At 47.8% G+C, this 19,942-nt stretch overlaps 1 protein-coding gene across 1 annotated transcript in view; it reads right to left on the bottom strand.

The window, feature by feature from the left end:
• TENT2 (terminal nucleotidyltransferase 2) overlaps positions 1–19,942 on the bottom strand; it is a 79,850-nt gene that overhangs the window by 28,493 nt on the left and 31,415 nt on the right. Inside the window, exon 10 of the mRNA XM_073584169.1 lies at positions 8,612–8,655. Coding sequence (XP_073440270.1) covers positions 8,612–8,655 — 44 coding nt within the window. The remainder of the gene's footprint in view (positions 1–8,611; positions 8,656–19,942) is intronic.

Genomic DNA, 19,942 nt, shown 5'->3' with positions numbered 1-19,942 from the left:
CACGCACCGGACAGAGGTGATGGCCACCAGAAAGGCTACCTTCCAAGAAAGGAGAGAAAGGGAAATATCCCTGAGGGGTTCAAAGGGCGGACCTTGCAGAACCTCAAGAACCAGATTAAGATCCCATGGATCCACGGGCGCCCGGTACGGCGGGACCGTGTGAGCCACGCCCTGAAGAAAGGTCTTAACCTGAGGACGGGAAGCTAACGTTTTCTGAAACAGAATGGACAGCGCCGAAACTTGACCCTTCAGGGAACTGAGGGCAAGCCCCGCATCCAATCCTGCCTGAAGAAACGCTAGGACTGAAGGGAGCGAAAAGGACATGGGCGCGACGTCATTGGTCTCACACCAAGTGAAATAGGCCTTCCAAGTACGGTAGTAAATCTTGGAAGATGATGGCTTTCTGGCTCGGATCATGGTCTGAATTACGTGGTCGGAAAATCCTGCTCGTTTCAGAACCTCGGTCTCAACAGCCACGCCGTTAAATTGAGCGGCCGAGAATTGGGGTGGCAAATCGGACCCCGAGACAGCAGATCTGTTCTGTCTGGAAGCTTCCAGGGGGCGTCCGCGAGAAGGTTGACAATGTCCGCGAACCAAGACCTTCTGGGCCAATTCGGGGCGATGAGAATGACCGGAAGTCCTTCTGCCTTGATCATCTTCAACAGCTTGGGAAGAAGAGGCAGAGGAGGGAACAGGTAGGGAAGTTCGAACTGGGACCAAGGAACGGCCAGGGCGTCGGCGCCCACTGCCAGAGGGTCCCGAGACCTGGACACGAATTGTGGGACTTTCCTGTTGAGGCGAGACGCCATGAGGTCTACATCCGGGGTTCCCCACCGAAGGCAGAGCAGATGAAACACTTCCGGATGTAGGGACCATTCTCCCGCCGCGAGACCCTCACGGCTGAGAAAGTCGGCGGCCCAGTTGTCTACGACGGGAATGTGAACCGCGGAAATTGTCGGGACGCAAATCTCCGTCCAACGAAGAATCTTGGACACCTCCGCCAGGGCTGAAACACTCCGTGTTCCCCCTTGGCGGTTGACATATGCCACCGCTGTGGCGTTGTCTGTCTGAATCCGTACCGGCAGTCCCTTGAGGAGCCTTTCCCAGTGGACCAGAGCAAGATGGATCGCTCGAATCTCCAGAATGTTGATCGGTAGCGCTGATTCCCGATCAGACCATCGACCCTGAACAGTGTGGTTGCGGAACACAGCACCCCAACAGAGGAGACTGGCATCTGTGGTTACTATCTGCCAGTGAATGGGAAGGAAGGATCGACCCGATAGAATGAGAGGTGACGACAACCACCAGTTGAGAGACCACTTGATCCGGTAAGAAAGATGGACAGGGCGATCCAGGGACCGAGGCGACCTGTTCCACTTCGACAGAATGGCCTGCTGGAGAGGCCTGGCGTGAAATTGGGCAAAGGGAACTGCCTCTATCGCCGCGACCATCTTTCCCAGGACCCTCATGGCTGTACGGAGGGATGGGAATCGCGAGGTCTGCAGCGATCGTACTTCCTGCTGCAGAGAGAGAATCTTTTCTTGTGGGAGAAAGACCCTTGACCGACGAGTGTCGAACAGAAGACCTAGAAAGACCAGGCGTTGGGTAGGAACCAGACAGGACTTTTTCCTGTTGACGATCCACCCGAAATTGGAAAGAGTGTCCAGGACGATTGACAAACTTTGGTGAGCCTGTTGGAATGAGGGAGCCTTGATCAGAATATCGTCTAGGTACGGGAAAAGAACGAGGCCTCTGACTCTCAACAAAGCCATCAACGCAGCCATGATCTTCGTGAAGACTCTGGGAGCGGTGGCAAGACCGAAGGGCAGTGCGACAAACTGGTAGTGGTGCTGTCGAATCGCAAAGCGCAGGAACTTCTGATGTCCGGAGAAAATTGGAACATGTAAATAGGCATCTTGGATGTCTATTGAGCACATGAATTCCTGCTCCTCCATGGAGGCGATGACCGAGCGAAGCGACTCCATGCGGAAGTGGCGAAGGCGGACCCTCTTGTTGAGCAGCTTGAGATCCAAGATGGGTCGAACTGCGCCGTCTTTTTTCGGCACTACAAACAGGTTCGAGTAGAACCCCGTGAAGCGCTCCGATTCGGGAACGGGCACAATCACCCCGGAACTGAGGAGAGCGGCGATAGCTGTAGAGAACCCCGGGATCAAGGCTGGATCCTTTGGAGGCCGGGATTCAAAGAAACGATCCCGTGGGAGAGAAACGAACTCTATCTTGTATCCTGAGGATACGACCTCCCTGACCCAGGCGTCCTCCACGGCGGCCAGCCAAACGTCCCTGAAGGAAAGAAGTCGACCTCCCAATTGGAAAGGCCCCTCGCGTGCCCGATGATAGTCATGCTGAAGTAGACCGTCTAGATCTAGATCTGGACGGTCTGCCCTGGGAGGAGTGGGGTCGCCAGGAAGGAGTGGGTCTGAAGGAAACTTTCCTTCTCTCCTGGCGAGCCTGCGGTCTCTGTTGGCTGGAGGAGTTGTCCGCCGTATTGAAACGGCGGAAAGTCCGAAAGGGTCGAAACTGACGCCTTAGTGGGGGTCTGCGAGGCTTGGACTGAGGGAGGAGTGAACTCGTGCCTCCGGTGGCGTCCTTAATAATCTGGTCCAATTGGGACCCAAAGAGGCGCGCCCCCTGAAAAGGCAGGTTAGTGAGGGACTTTTTAGAAGACAAGTCCGCTTGCCATGCCTTTAGCCAAAGTGTACGTTGAATTGCAATAACGTTGCTTGACGCCTGAACTGCACAGGATGCAGCATCCAAGGAAGCGGAGAGAAGATAGTCCCCAGCATGGGAGATCTGATTGGCGAGATTGGCCAAATGCTCCGGTTGCGCCTTATCTAAGATGCCCTGCCGAAGGTAGTCTGCCCACGTGGCTATGGTCTTTGCTGTCCAGGATGAAGCAAAGATTGGACACACCGCCGCTGAAGCCGCTTCAAAGTCAGACTTCGCCAGGGATTCTATAATCCTGTCATTAGAATCCTTTAGGGACGCCACGCCTGAAAGCGGGAGAACCGTGTTATTGGATAGCCTGGACACGGGCGGATCGACCGAGGGAGAGGCCGACCAGTTGTCCGTGAGCTCCTTAGCAAATGGGTAGAGTATGCCGAGACATTTTCCTCTTTGAAAGCGTCTGGTCGGATCCTCTCTTTCCTTGGTAAAAATTTTCCCAAACTGGGAATGGAAAGGAAAAACCCTGGAGGGAGTTTCTGCCCGTCTGAACGAAACCTCCTGATCTGAGGATTTCGCAGGGGAGTCAGCAATATCGAAGGTATGATGGATCGCAGCAATGAGGTCCTGCACTGTGACCTTCATGCTTGCATCCTGGTCTGAATCCAGCTCTAAAATCCCCTCAGATGACCTGTCCGAAAGCGCTTCCCCTGACTCGGGAGAGGAGGCCTGAGAGGGAGACTGGTGAGAAGGGCTATGCGGTGAGATGGGACTAGGAGAGGATTCCGGATGGGGATCTTGCCAGGGTCTTTTGCGACTACCGCTGGCTGATTCAGATGGAACAATTTGGGACCTGCTTGGCCCTGCTGAAGAGTCCAGGGGCAACTTATCAAGAACGGCCACCAGGGACTGAGACACCCTGGTGAGGTCTGCCACTGATTGAGATAGCGAGGAGGCCCAGCCAGGCATGGGGGGCTCACTCTCACCTGGGGCCGCAGATGGCTCCTGGACGGCGTCAGGCTGAATTGGATTGCTACAATCCAGGCAGAGGGGAGTGGACTGGCCTGAGGGAAGTTTGCGATTGCACGAAGAACATGCAAAGTACTTGACTAAAGTGCAGGGGGGGGCGGTAGAGCGGGTACGATCAGACTTAGACATAGTGAAAAGCTGAGGTAATGCCGGAAGGTTGGGGGACAGAGGGCGGAGAAGGGTCAGTCTGCAGTGCAGAGCTACTCACGGTCCGGTGTCCCCAGAAGCGATGCTCTGCGACCTGTCAGTGGATGCAGGTCAGAGCGAAATCCGGCCGACAGACCTCCTGAAAAAACCAGCTGGAGAAGATGCTGTCCAGTGAGGAGCTGGTGCCCGGCTAACAGGCTGGGAAAATGGCGCCGTCCTGAGAAAAAGCGCGCCTTAGAAGAGGAGGGAGGGCGGAGCACCACGCAGGGTTAACGATTCACCGCCCTCTAGCCAATAACAGGCTGGGCAGGTGAAGGACAGGCGGTGGGAGGGCCTGGGAAGAGCGGGAGAGAAGCCCGCTTAGAAGAAAGGGGCGGGGGGCGTGGCCGCGACGCAGCGGTAGGCCCGAACTGAAGCCGGGGCCTAAATTAGTTGCATCGGCCGCCTGTCAGCAGGGGGTCGGCGCGGAGGTCCGAAAAAGTGGGATACCGCAGTCGCAATTCGCTCCCAATGGGAAAAAACCCTGTGCTCCCTGTACCCAGAAAGGGGGGAGGGAAGGGGGGGATGCCCAGCAACATTGAGCTGCCTATAGCCTGGTGGCGACTGCGAGCGACCGCAGCGCCTACCCCTGTGACCATTGAAGAGGTGACCGTCGGGAATGGGCAGCCAGGTAAATAAATATGAAGCCGGGGCCTAATACTCACCCATCCACGATCCGTTACCTGTCTGAAGAAGTCTTGCGTCTCATCCAACCGACAGGCTCTGGTAGGCGAGTGGGAGGGAGACTGGCGACAAGGACCCCTGGAGTCGCTGGCACGTCTTGGTGTCGGCGTCCGTCTGGCTGGTCCTGCCGCGGAGAACTGCAAGGATACGGGGTGGCAGTACACGCCGTACTTGCAGACTCCATGTGGGAGTACAGATGTGACTTTTCACTCTGTATCCCTCCGTAGAACCTGAAAAGGAACGACGCACGACGAGGTAGATATGGGTCTAATAAAAGACTCGTGTCCACCTCCTACTGACACTAAGCTAAACTGAGGAATTCTCTGCCGGTCGGTGGGGTGTACACTGCGGAGGAGGAGCTATCTTTTTTTGTGCATAGTGTCAGCCTCCTAGTGGCAGCAGCATACACCCAAGGTCTCTGTGTCCCCCAATAAGGCGAACGAGAAATAAAAAAAAGTTATTGCTCGCAGAATAAAGCGATGCAAAAATAATTTTTTTTTTATATAAAATGGTTTTCATTGCATAAAACCGCCAAAACATAAAAAAATACATAAATGAGGTATCGCTGTAACCGTACTGACCCGAAGAATAAAACCGCTTTATCAATTTTACAGCACACGGAACGGTGTATACGCACCCCCCAAAAGAAATTCATGAAACGCTGGTTTTTGTTCATTCTGCGTCCCAAAAATTGGAATAAAAAGCGATCAAAAAATGTCACGTGCCCGAAAATGGTACCAATAAAAACGTCAACTCGTCCTGCAAAAAATAAGACCTCACAACACATGACTCAGTGGGTCAAAATATGGAAAAATTATAGCTCTCAATATGTGGTGATGCAAAAACTATTTTTACAATAAAAAGCGTCTTTTAGCGTGTGACAGCTGCCAAAACATAAAAACCGCCATAAATGGCAAATCAAACCCCCCGTTATCACCCCCTTAGTTAGGGAAAAATAATAAAATTAAAAAATTTATTTCCATTTTACCATTTGGTTAGGGCTAGGGTTGGAGTTAGAATTGGGGGGTTTCCACTGTTTGGCACATCAGGTGCTATCCAAACGCAACATGGCGTCTGATCTCAATTCCAGCCAATTCTGCGCTGAAAAAGTCAAATGGTGCTCCTTCCCTTCCAAGCTCTGCCATGGGCCCAAACAGTGTTTTACCCCCACATATGGGGTATCAGCCTACTCAGGACAAATTGCAAAACAACTTTTGGGGTCCAATTTCTCCTGTTACCCTTAGGAGAATAAAAAATTGGGGCAAAAATATAATTTTTGTGGAAAAAAAAATATGATTTTTTTATTTTCACGCCCGGGCGTTATAAACTTCTGTGAAGAACTTGGGGGTTCAAAGTGCTCACCACACATCTAGATAAGTTCCGTGGGGGTCTAGTTTCCAAAATGGGGTCACTTGTGGGGAGTTTGAATAGTTTAGGCACATCAGAGGCTCTACAAACGCACATGACACCCGCAGACCATTCCATCAAAGTCTGCATTCCAAAACGTCACTACTTCCCTTCTGAGCCCCGACGTATGCCCATACAGTAGCTTTCTCCCACATATGGGGTATCAGCGTACTCAGGACAAAATGGACAACAACTTTGGGGTCCAATTTTTCCTGGTACCCTTGGGAAAATAAAAAAATTGGGGACTAAAAGATCATGTTTGTGGAAAAAATACGATTTTTTTATTTTCACGCCCGGGCATTATAAACTTGGTGTCCGATCTCAATTCCAGCCCAAAAAGTCAAATGGCGCTGCTTCCCTTCCGAGCTCTGCCAAGCGCCCAAATAGTCATTTACACCCACAAATGGGGTATCAGCGTACTCAGGACAAATTGCACACTAACTTTTAGGGTCCTGTTACCTTTGGGAAAATAAAAATTGGGGGTGAAAAGATCATTTTTGTGGAAAATTGATTTTTTTAGTTGTACCGCTGTACGTTATAAACTTCTGTGAAGCCCTTGTGGGTTCAAAGTTCTCACCACATATCTAGATAAGTTCCTTGGGGGGGGGGGGGTCTAGTTTCCAAAATGGGGTCACTTGTGGGGGGTTTCCACTGTTTAGGTACAACAGGGGCTCTCAAAACGTGACATGGCGTCCGATCTGAATTCCAGCCAATTTTGCACTGAAAAAGTCAAACGGCGCTCCTTCCCTTCTGAGCTCTGCCATGCGCCGAAACAGTGGTTCCCCCCCACATATCAGGTATCAGCGTACTCAGGACAAATTGCACAATAACTTTTGCAGTCCAATTTCTCCTGTTACCCTTGGTAAAATAAAAAAAATTGAACCTGAATTATTTTTTTGTGAAAAAAAGTTAAATGTTCATTTTTTTTTAAATATTCAAAAAATTCCTGTGAAGCACCTGAAGGGTTAATAAACTTCTTGAATGTGGTTTTGAGCACCTTAAGGGGTGCAGTTTTTAGAATGGTGTTACTTTTGGGTATTTTCTGTCATATAGACCCCTCAAAGTGGCTTCAAATGTGATGTGGTCCGTAAAAATAAAATGGTGTTGCAAAAATGAGAAATTGCTGGTCAACATTTAACCTTTATAACTTCCTAACAAAAAAAAAAATTTTGGTTCCAAAATTGTGCTGATGTAAAGTAAACATGTGGGAAATGTTACTTATCATGTTCTAAATGTTCTAAATTTTTGCCAAATTTCTGCTTTTTTTCACAAATAAACACAAGTTATTTGAATGAAATTTTACCACTAACATGAAGTACAATATGTCACGAGAAAACAATGTCAGAATCACCGAGATCCATGGAAGCGTTTCAGAGTTATTACCTCATAAATGGACAGTGATCAGAATTGTAAAAAATGGACCGGGAGTAAACGTGCAAACCACCCTTGGTAGTGAAGGGGTTAAAGGGAATTGGTCAGCAGATTATAGCTATCTAACTTGAGAGCGGCATAATGTAGAGACAGTCTCTGATTGCAGCAATGTGTCACTTAAGGGGCATTTACACTGTAAGATAATTGTGAATTAACGTTGTTAAAAAAAAAGGGGCTGTGTGTTTCAATAAAATCAGCGTTTTATCAGCAGGAATGTAGCACCAAGAGCAATATTCATCTTGCGCCATGTAATCATCGTGCTGTGTAATCCCACCCCCATCTCTGACTGGCAGCTTTATGCCTATGCACAGTGTCCACAGTAAGCTGCCAATCATTGGTTTGGGCGGGGTCATGCAGAGCTCAGCATTCAGGGAACTTCAGCAGATAAAAGAACTATTTTATCAAAACTGCAGCAAGCAGCCCAGTAAGTGACACATTGCTGGAATCAGGGTTTGTCCATACATCATGCTGCTTTCTGATAACATAGCAAAAACCTAGCAAAGAAATTCCATTTCACAATCCAAAAAGATCTTGTTCACAATAAATTCACTGATCTACACAACAATCTTGCCTTAACCTAATTTAATAATACACAAAAAAAATTGGGGTTTTAACTTCTTTTTCTAGTAAGTCTATGTTATATCTATAAGAGAGCTTTCAGTCGGCGTTATACATCAGGAGGATCTTGTAAAATAGACTGCCAAGTATTTCACTGTAATACTTATGTAATCTAAATTAAACAATTACTTCTATAAATGTAACACAGTAGGACAAGTCTATAGACATATGTTTTGTCTATGTAGTATAGGCATTCCCTGTGTCCACCAGGATCTGCAGATACATTCAGCCCATGTTCTGGGAGCTGTCCTGATGCATACACTGTACTAAGCCCTAATACACGCCATTAATATGCCCTAACAGTTCTCGCCCATTGACTTTCAAATTCACAAACCATCAGGCACAACCCATGAGCTGGGTGTAGAAGTTTCTAGAGATTGGCAGACTTTTTTTCAAAGGGTGTTTTAAGTCAATAGAAATAAGGTTGCAATGGTAAGCGCACTGCAAACCCCGTCCGGCCCAAGGAAAGAAATGCTGTAGGCTGAAAGGAGGAGCACCTTATTAGCCTCGCAATAGGCATGTTCAACAAGCACATAGGTCTATATACAGAAAGAAAAGCGGACATGGTACTTACTGGGTATTTTTTTTGTAGAGATGGAAGAATTGGTTCAGGTAGCGCTACAAAAACAAATATAATATACTTTTAATCTGAATGTAAAATAAGGTGTACAAAGCGACTATACATTGCTTACACCTGGCTGCTGCAGATATCAGTTGATCTTTGGGGGGTGCCTGGTGTCAGACCCCTGTTGATCTGACATTGCTTAAGGGGGTTTTACACTAAGCGATATCGCTAGCAATATCGCTAAAACGTCACTGGTTTTGTGACGTTATAGCGATATTGCTAGTGATATCGCTATGTGTGATACTTACCAACGACCGGCTCCCCCGCTGTCCATCGCTGATCGCGCGATCGGGCGGCTCCATTTCTCGTCGGGCGCTTCCTGCTGTGACGTCCAGCGACGCGTGGAGGCGGGCGGGAGGACGCAGGATCGCTGTGTGTGAATGGTAAGTATTGTGCGCTGCGTCGCTGCTGCATCGCTGTGAGATCTTTCTGTATGAAAGCTCACTAGCGATCATTTAGCGATGCACCAGCGATCCTGACCGGGTCGGATCGCTGGTTGGATCGCTGGTGCATCGCTAAATGTAAAAGGGCCTTTACTTATCTGTAGGATAGGTTGTCAGTCTCCGATGTGCTTTTTTTTTTTTAATGTAGGTAGGCTTGGCCAGTGTAAAAACAACAACCTAACCTTTACTCATCCATCACTGCCGACTTTACAACTAGAGCACATGACCGCTGCAGCCAATCACTGGGTTCAGTAGTCTCATAGCGACAACATTGGAATCACCACCCAGTGGCTACAGCCACAGCAACAAAGACCGAGGTCAACGCTGGAGTGAGCAAGTAAATCTCAGTTTACACTGGTCAACCCTATGGACATTAAAAAAAAAAAAAAAAAGTGTGGTTGAGGGGGGCATTCAATGATAATACTCAGAGAGATAACGGAAAGGTATAGGTGGCATGTTTTATTCTCCCTACCTGGCAGATGCCTGATGAACAGTGTGCCGGAGTACCCATTACTCTGGCTTCATTATGGCATCTTACAGGGTCCCTGGTGGGCAGCAGATTAATCACCATATTTCACAATACAAAAGGCATGCATTATAAAACAGTTCTGTGACCTGATGAGGCTGATGTACTTACTTTAAATCCAGAAAGTTTGTAAAATCCTGAAATTAAAAGTCACCATTTTATGACATGACTTCAGCTAGAGTTGAAATCTAATTTTAATATTAGGCAGGGGAACGTTAGATATGGGTTATACGGCCATTCTGACATGGATTTTAAATCTGAGTGCACCAGCCTCATCAGGTCTAAGATATTTAATATAGTGTACATTGTGAAACCTGGTGACAGATCTGCTTGAAAATTAGTCTGTCAAGTTAACACCAGAGAAATCCATTTTATGCTAGTTTCTACAATTAGAGCCCTGTAAGAATAAATCTACATGTGGGTAGGCCATGCTATTTGCACTAAGATCTGTTTGAACGTTTTGGCACAAATTATATTAGATCTGACATGAAGCATTGCGATCCACGATCCCAGATATGAACATAAGCAGACCAAGTAGGTATTCCAGTAAGAAGTTATCAACTATCTGCAGAATAGGGAAGAGTAGATTGGTGGGAATCTGACTGGCGAGACCCCCCCACTGATCTCCCCAACTTGGCTATTTACTTAATTTCAGGGAATGAAAAGAGGTGCAGTGGAGCATGGACATAAGTCAAGCGTGTTGGGGTTGGCCAGGGTCTTCGTGAATGGACTGCCACGCATCTAGTGATCATCACCTCTCCTGCAGATAGCCAAAGTAGTAATTATCACCTAAGGCTAAATGGAGACTCTGGCTGCAAACACACGGTGGCTCAGTGGTTAGCATAGATGCTTGCAGCGCTGGACTTCTGGGTGTTTGTGTAGGTTTCCTCCCACACTGTAGAGACTTACTGAATGTAAATTGTGAGCCCAAATTGGGACAGTGATGACGCCTGTAAAGCGCTATGGAATTAATGGCGCTATATAAGTGAATAAACTGACAGGTCAGAAGGCCTAAGTTCACCATTTGTCACTACTACACAGCAGTGCGATACAAGTGAATAGGGTCACATTGCAACCCCGATAATATCACAATTGTGGCTGGATAACAGGATTTTGGTTGCTTACCGTAAAATCTGCTTCTCAGAGCCTTCATTGGGGGACACAGGAACCGTGGAGTGTGCTGCTGTCACTAGGAGGTTGACACTATGCATGAAAAAAACGTTAACTCCGCAGTATACACCCCTCCGACAGGCTGTAGGACAATCAGTTAGTGAAAAAGCAGTAGGAGGAAACATATCATGTAAGTCAATCATATCATCATTACAGATAAAATCATGGGAGGGCGCTGTGTCCCCCAATGAAGACTCTGAGAAACAGATTTTACGGTAAGCAACCAAAATCCTGTTTTCTCTTTCGTCTCATTGGGGGATACAGAAACCGTGGGACATCCAAAAGCAGTCCCTGGGGTGGGAAAAGACAAACTTTCAGGTCGGAGAACTCACCACTGCCGCCTGCAAGATTCTTCTGCCTAGGCTGGTGTCCGGTGAAGCATAGGTAAGGACCTTATAGAACCTTGAAAAGGTATGCACGGACGACCATGTGGCAGCCTTGCGCAACTGCATGGCTGATACTCTGTTGTGTACCGCCCAAGAGGTGCCCACCGCCCGGGTTGAATGGGCCTTGACCTCAGCAGGGGACACCCTGTCCTTCACCCGGTAGGCTTTCAGAATTGCTATTCTTATCCAGCGGGCAATTGTTGCCATAGAGGCCGGCAGGCCTCTTCTCACTTCATTGGTGGTAACCAAGAGAGAGTCTGCCTTCCCAAAGGGAGCAGTCCTGGCCAGATAGACCCTTATCGTCCTGACCAGGTCTAGCTTATTCAAAGAACGCTCCAGAGGATGGGTTGGAGCGGGACAAAATGACGGAATGATTATATCCTCGTTCAGGTGGAAGGCCGATACCACCTTCGGAAGAAAGTTAGGAGGCCGCAAAACAACCTTGTCCTGGTGCATAATTAGTTAATGGAGGGCAACAGGACAATGCCGCTAATCCCGAAACCTGCTTAATAGAGGTGATAACTAAGAGAAATACCGCCTTCCAGGACAACAGAGACATGGGAGCTTCCTGGAGGGGTTCGAAGGGTGAACTTGTCAACAGGGCTGTGGAGTCGGTAAGCCACAGTTGCGACTCCGACTCCTGGATTTTATCAGGCTCCGACTCCTTCATAAATGGCCAATTCATAACAAATTTACTGTTGTAAAATATTAAACATCGTGCTTATTCAGTTTCTCACCATCATATAAGTAATCAGACCACTTAGAGCAAAAACTACATTTATTAGAATACAATTAGAATATAGCAATTAACTTTTATAAACTTTTCTAAACTGTAAGTAAATATGCAATAAACACTTTTATGCAGTTAATAAGAAGAAATCTATAAATTTGTCCTCAGAAAAAGTATTGCCTCTGTCAGATCCTCCTTCATGGATGCCCTCAAATCTGATCTAATTATTTTGAGAGCAGAGAACAACCTCTCTACACTAACTTGTGTTGGTGGCAAAGCAGTAACCACTCGGGCAACATCTCTGACAATGTCAGGATACAGAGGAATCGCTTGTTGCACTGTTATTTTTGATGAACGGTCAAATTTCTCAATTTCTTTTAGTGCACATGAAAAATTCTGCTGAAATGTACTGGCTGTGTTCCTTGATGGGGATGACTCTTCTTCTATGCGGGAACGCTTTGCACGGTCCTTGTGATCCAAATATTTTTCGAAATTAAATTCTTCATCAGTTGATGATGAGGGTGAAGATGTGGCAGGACGACCAAATTCTTCTTGTTCCTCCTGACTGTTCTGCAACCCTTTCATCCTTACTGCTAATTCAAACAGAGCTTCTTTTCCTTTACTTAGCTGTTGATCATCTAGAAGAATCCGATGCATTGGGTCTACATAAACAGCTGCCAAAAGAATGTTATTTTGTAATAGTAGCTCCTTTCTCCGTTTCATTGATGTAGCAATGCCACTTGCAATTAACCCTCCTCTTTGGGACAGGCGAAACATCAGGTTCTTCCACTCCTTTAAGAAAATACTTGGAGTTAAGTCCTCTGCTTGTAATTTTTTAGTCACTGTAAATGGGTGCTCTAGCAATTTTTCCAGCTCAGTCACCTGATTCCTCTGACTTTCATTTAGCGTCAGTTGAGGGTTAGCCATGTCTACAAGAAAGGTTTTCAGTTCAACCAAGCGCTGAATCATTAAGTAAGTACTGCCCCATCGTGTGGCTCGATCAATAATTGCCCCTTTTCCAGCACGTCTCTTCAAAATTGAGTCAACTTTAGGGGTTCTGGCAACAGTAGCCAATTTTCTCACCATGCCAATCAGTGCAGCAGCATGTCCTTCTTGCAGACTGTCTCTTATAGCCAGCTGTAGCGTATGCACAACACAGTGCATGTGATGAATGAAAGAACATATTGACACAGCTTCAACAAGATCTAAACTATCATGTTGCTGTTCATCTGAAGCAACTTCAGTTTGCTCCTCAGTTACAATACTGTGTTCCTCTATTTCAAACATTTCTGTGTCTGTGGACCTAGAATGTTCTTCTAGCTGCTGGTCACCATCATTACTCTCATTCATTTGCTTAATAGTACTTATCATATTTGAAGCATTGTCAGTTACGACAGAAAGAACTTGCTCTTTTTTAAGTTCATAGTCTTGCAGAACCTTTTCCACCAAGACCTGGAGAAACTCACTGGTGTGATGAGCTTTGGTGTCTTTTACTGCCAATGTCTTGGTAACTATTTCATTTTTGTCACAAACAAATCGGACATTGATGGCAAAATAGTTCACTCTGTGACGTGTGCAGGCATCCATTTTAAGAAACAGAAAGCGTCCCTTGAGAGTTTTTTTTAAGTTCTTCCTTTTGTTTAAAAGCTTCTTCGATAACTAATTTTCTAATAAAATATTCAGGATTGAGAGTCCTCAGTAGTTGATACCTTTTAATGGCTAACTGAAAAGATGGTAATACATTGCAAGCTTTCGAGACTACTCAGGTCTCTTCATCAGGCTAGACTAATATCAGGCTAGACTGGTATTAGTCTAGCCTGATGAAGAGACCTGAGGAGTCTCGAAAGCTTGCAATGTATTACCATCTTTTCAGTTAGCCATTAAAAGGTATCAACTACTGAGGACTCTCAATCCTGAATATTTTTCTATCCACTGGCTAACACGGTACAAAGATATACATCTTTCCTGTAATTTTCTAATACTCTCTCTCTCCAGAGAAACACCAAGCTTGCGGGCCATTTCCCCATTCAGACACATAAAAGCTGGTCGTGAAAATAATGAAATAGGCACACTATCCTTTACAACAAGCTCTATGATCTGTTTTTTAAATGTATCTACTGTCATTGTCACAGTAACTTTGTCACTGACAAAATATCTTGCAACTGATGGCTGCAAAGTTCTCTGCTCCTTTGTTTGGCTGGAAGAGCTGGGCACTGGTTCATTGGTTTGGATGCAGTCTTTCTCATCCACTGCTTTCAGTACTTCTGGATGAAAGCGCTGTAAATGTCTCTTTAGATTAGAAGCTCTGGTAGGAGCATTTTTATCTTTGCCTGAATATGCACTCATCTTGGCTTCACAGCATTTGTTTTCGTCTGGATCATTTGTCATACACTGACAGACAATGTTTTCTATCTTGAGTGATGGTGAAATGTTCAAATACAGCTGATTTAATGTGATGCTTCTATGACATTCTCAGGTTTTTAATTCTGCATTCACAATCCAAATGACAATTGTTTTTCCTAAAAACAATTGTACAAAATTATTGCCAGGTCGTACAACTGATATAGTGGTCAGTAATACTGTTATTATTCCTCATGTACTCACAGTTAACTGATACAAAGTTTGTTGAAAGGATAATACTTCGTATTGTCTTCCTCTTCTGAGTAGCAGGCAGCTGTGAGATGCTTGGAAGACGCACACCTAGTATGATCTAGTCTAGAGGAGGAGCTTTACTACTAAGAATTTGCAACACATTTTCACTTTCAGTTTCATACATTGTAAGTAGGGGGGTTGGGGCAGCATGAGGTTAACCAAGTATAAGATTAGATAAGGGCAGTGGAGAACAGTGACACACAAGAAGTAAGAAATGTCTCTATCTCCAGCAGAACTGCTTATCACTGTTCATAGTTTGATAGAACATATATATTTGAGTAACATTTATAAAATTCATATGAAAGTTCAATTATGAAATATTAATACATTTTTTTTTAAAGCTGGAGTCGAAGTCGGTACATTTCTACCGACTCCAACCAAAACTAACTCCGACTCCACGACTCCGACTCCACAGCCCTGCTTGTCAAGGCTTCCAAGACCAAGTTAAGATCCCCTGGAGTCACAGGGGATCTGCTAGGAGGGGCCGCATGTGCCATTCCTTGCAGAAAGGTCCTAACCTGTAAGCGGGAGGCCAAATTTGTTTGAAAAAGAATAGAGAGAGCAGATACCTGGCCTTTCAAGGAACTTAGGGCCAGACCGCCATCTAACCCTGCCTAGAGAAAAGCTAGGACAGATGGCAGGGAACAGAGCATAAGTGTGATGTGATTAGACTCACACCAGCCAAAATAGGCCTTCCAGGCACGATAATAGACCCTGGAAGAGGATGGTTTCCTGGCCTGGATCATTGTATTAATGACTCCGAAATGGTCAGAAAATCCCACTGCTCTCAGTATTGTGGTTTCAACGGCCATGCCGTCCATTTGAGCAACCGAGAATTCAGGTGGTAAAAATGGCCCCTGAGCCAGAAGATCTGGTCTGTCGCGGAGTCTCCAGGGGGTGCCTGCAAGAAGATTGATAATTTCTGTGAACCAGGCCCTCCTGGGCCAGTACGGAGCGATCAATGTACCGGCACCCCTTCCGCCTTGATAATCTTTAGCAGTCTGGGCAGGAGAGGAAGGGGAGAGAACAGGTAAGGGAGTCTGAACTGTATCCACGGAATGATCAGTGCATCGACCCCTATTGCTAGAGGATCGCGGTATCTTGGGACAAACTGTTGGACCCTTCTGTTCTGTCCCGATGCCAGGAGGTCCACATCTGGAGTCCCCCATAGCTGGCATATCTGACGAACACATCCTGGTGTAAGGACCATTCTCCTGCCGTGAGCCCCTCCCGACTGAGGAAGTCGGCGGCCGTGATGTCTGTGCCGGGAATGAAAACTGCCAAAATTGCGGTTTCTGCCCAGTTGAAGATTCTGTATACCTTGGCCAGTGCCCGGGAACTTCTGGCTCCCCCTTGGTGATTGATGTATGCCACCGCCGTGGCATTGTCTGTTTGAATTCGTACTGGCTGGTTGTTGAGGTATCTTTCCCAATGTATGTAGAAGTGCTAGGAAGAGTGCCCTCAGTTTTAGAATGTTGATTGATAGTGAGGATTCTTGCCTCGACCATCATCCATGGACTGTCAGGTGACGAATACCACACCCCAGCCCAGGGGACTGGCATCTGTAGTTACTACTTGCCAGTGGACAGAGGGAAAAGGCCATCCCAGATGAACGAGGGGGGAAGTCAGTCACCACTTGAGGGACTCCCTGGTCTGAATGGAAGGGAGGAAGGAGCGAACCAGCGAAGAGATGCACCTGTCCCAATGAAGGAGGATGTTCCTCTGCAGTATCCTGGAACGGAAGAGGGCAAAGGGTATTACCTCTGAAGCTGTTACCATCCTTCCCAGGACTCTCATGGCAGCGTGAAAGAATAGACGCTGGAATTTCAACAGAGCGCGAATTCCCTGCTGGAGGGTAATCCACTTTCTTTCTGGGAGAAAGACCCTCGAGCGGCGGGTGTCGATTACCATTCCTAAGAATTCTAGACGTTGTGTTGGCATTAGGTGAGATTTCTCCCTGTTTATGATCCAACCATACTGGGACAGCGTGTTTAAAACTACCGCGAGATTTTCCTGGGCCTGAGCGAAAGAGGGCGCTTTGACGAGAAGATCGTCGAGATATGGCATCAATATTACACCTGACTCTTAATATAGCTACCATCGCTGCCACAATCTTTGTGAAAATTCTGGGGGCTGTTGCCAGCCCATATGGCAGGGCCACCAACTGGAAATGCTGCTTTTGGACAGTAAAACGCGGAAACCTTTGATGTCCCTAAAAAATGGGGAGGTGTAGGTAGGCGTCTTGGATGTCTATGGAACATAGGAATTCCTGATCCTCTATAGACGTAATTACCGACCGAATCGATTCCATCCTGAAATCGCGTAAGCGGACCTATCTGTTTAGCCTTTTGAAGTCTAGTATGGGATGAACTGAGCCATCCTATTTTGGTATCACAAACAAGTTTGAGTAAAAGCCGGCAAAACGTTCCTGCTCGGGATCGGGGACGATTACTCCTGCGTTGAGGAGAGAGTAGATTGCCGCAGAAAAAACTAGAGCCCTAGCAGCGTCTTTTGATTGCGATAGGCTTCAACGTCCTTCCGCGAGATCGCTTCTATCTTGCATCCTGTCGATACTACCTCCTTTACCCAGATATCCTCTACTGAACTCTGCCAGACATCTCTGAAGAGGAGAAGGCAGCCACCTAGTTAGGGAGAGGTACTGGGAAGGGAGTTGGACTCCCCGCTGGCGTCAGGCTGAAGTGGCTCTGCCAGGCCCTGACCTGGCAGTTCTGCTGTTGGAACTGCGGAAATGCCATGAAGGGGTGGCACGAAAGGATACCTTCCTCCTATCTCTCGGTGCTTGCGACCTCTGCGGGCGCTGAGCATAAGTGCCTGTCGCTGGGGTTACGGCGAAAGGGCTGAACCCTATGTTTGAAAACATATCGACGAGGCTTGGCTTGGGGAGAAGGAAGCGTGTACCCCCCGTTGCATCATTAATGATTTGATCTACCATTGACCCAAAGAGCCGGGCGCCCTGAAGCGGCAGATTGGTCAGTGATTTCTTTGACAAATCAGCCCGCCAAGCCCCTAGCCAGACCGTCCGCCTGACGGCTACCACATTACTGGATGCTTGAGCTGCGCAAGACTCGGCATCCAGGGCTGCTGATACCATATACCTCTCGGCATGGGAGATTTGATCTGCGAATTCCGCCACTTCCGCTGGTGGTGCCCTGGCCAATATGCCCTGACTAAGCTGTTTGGCCGATTCTGTAACAGACTTAGCTACCCAAGCTGAGGCGAAGGCTGGACACAATGTGGCGGCTGCTGCCTCAAGGCGGATTTTGACAGGGACTCTATCCTCCTATCATTGGGATCTTTTAGGGCTGCTCCACTGGCGAGTGGGAGGACTGTATTGTTAGCGAGTCTGGACACTGGTGGATCCACCGAAGGGGAGGCGGTCCAGTTGGTGGTGAGATCTGGAGGGAAGGGATATAGAATCCCAAAACGACTTTCTCTCTGAAATCGCCTGGTTGGGTTTTCCCTTTCCCTGGCCAACACTCTTGTGGGAGGCAAAAACCCTAGAGGGGGACTTATGAAGCTTAAATGAAAAAAACCTGATCATTCGGTTTCGATGTGGCGTCCCCAATGTTAAAAGGTCTCACTGACTGCGGCAATGAGGCCCTGAACCATATCCTTGACCTGGGACTGTTCTGGACCGTACTCAGAACCCTCCTCTGAGTTTATCTCCAATAATGCCTCGCCTGATTCCGGGCATGAGGACCGGGAGGAGGCAGACGGCCAGAGGAATTCTGGCAGTGAGATGGAGTGAGAAGGGGACCTGGGTTGATGGTCCTGTCTAAACCTTTTACGGCCTCTAGAAGGCCCAAAAGGAGGCTCCTTTGGTGCTCCTATGTCCACTGGAGTCTTAAGTGGCAATCTGTTAAGCGCCGTTACCAAGGTCTGTGATAGCCTGGTAAGGTCGGCCACGGACTTGGATAAGGAAGAGGCCCATCCTGGAAACTTGCTGTCTCCCGTGGCGATGGATGGCCCCTGGGCGGCAGGCAAGGTGCTTCCCCCCTGCTCGAGGGGTAATGTGGGAGCTCTGACAGGCAAAACGGGGGGCTGCACCTGATCTCTATCGTAGGCGACACCGTAGGTCTGCTGCAATCTGAGCAGAGTGGAGCTGACATTGCATTTGGTACATACAAAATATTTGACCAAGGTCACTGAAGCAGATGAGGCGGGACTGCTCTCCCTTGGGCATACTGAAAGGTTTTACCTGGTGCCGACTGTGGGGGTGGAAAGCGGAGTGAGGGAGCAACCTGTAGTGCAGTACTCACATACCCACGACCTGTGTGCCCGCTGCAGCTGCCACACGAAGGCTGATGAGGGTGAGAGAAAGCGAGGTGAATAGCCCTGCCTAGAAGCCTTACAAAATCCCTGCCCGGAAGCGGTGGGCGGGGCCCTGCTCTGGCCTCCTGGAGCACCAAGATGGCGCTGATACAGGAAGAGGAAGCTGGAGGGCGGAGCCTGCCAGAAGCCAGAATCTATCGTCGGCCTTGCTGGGCCATAACACTGCCACGGGAGGATGCTGGAACCACGCGCTTGAAAGTAAGTGTTGGCTCTTAACTTAAGTATAGAGCCATGGACTGTAATCCCGAGTGCTGATTACAGCGGTCACATTCAGCCAGAGCGGCTGGTAAGCGGATCATACAACGCTGCAACCTCTTACCTCCAGTTCACCCCGTAACAGGGGTCGGTTATCTGCATGAAAAGACTGCTGTCCCAAACCTTATCTGCAGGGCGTCAGTCGATCATCAGGCTCTGGTGGGCGAGTGATGGGAGACGAAGGTCAGGACCAGGAGCTGCCACCTGAACACGAGTCCTGTGTTAGGGGATAAGGTCCTGCCCGTGGGATTCATGAGGATACGGGGTGGCAGTACACGCCGTACTCATGATCCCGATGTGGGAATACAAATGTAGCAGCTCTACTCTGTATCCCTCCATGGTTACCTGAAAAGGAACGACGCACAATGAGGTAGACATGGGTCTGCGAGAGACGCCTGTCCACCTCCTGCTGACACTAAGCAAAACTGATTGTCTTACAGCCTGTCAGAGGGGTGTATACTGCGGAGGCAAAATTTTTTCATGCATAGTGTCAACCTCCTAGTGACAGCAGCACACACCCACGGTTTCTGTGTCCCCCAATGAGACGAAAGAGAATTTTATGACTTGCTATTGCTTATGGCTGTTCCCTTGGGGGTCACAATGCAACCCCAATCAGTAGTATTGCACGGTGATGTAGCAGCAACACATAGCGAACTTTGACTACGTGACCCGTTTCACAGCCAAAGTCGCCATGCAGCCCCAGCCTTATTCTTAACACCCCTTTAACCCCCTAGCAATGCTGTAATTCAGCTACAGATACATATT

The sequence above is a fragment of the Dendrobates tinctorius genome, unplaced genomic scaffold, assembly GCF_039654945.1.
Source record: "Dendrobates tinctorius isolate UK_male_01 unplaced genomic scaffold, ASM3965494v1 ptg000083l, whole genome shotgun sequence".
In the NCBI taxonomy this organism is placed as follows: domain Eukaryota; kingdom Metazoa; phylum Chordata; class Amphibia; order Anura; family Dendrobatidae; genus Dendrobates; species Dendrobates tinctorius.
This window is presented reverse-complemented; position numbering and strand designations above follow the sequence as displayed.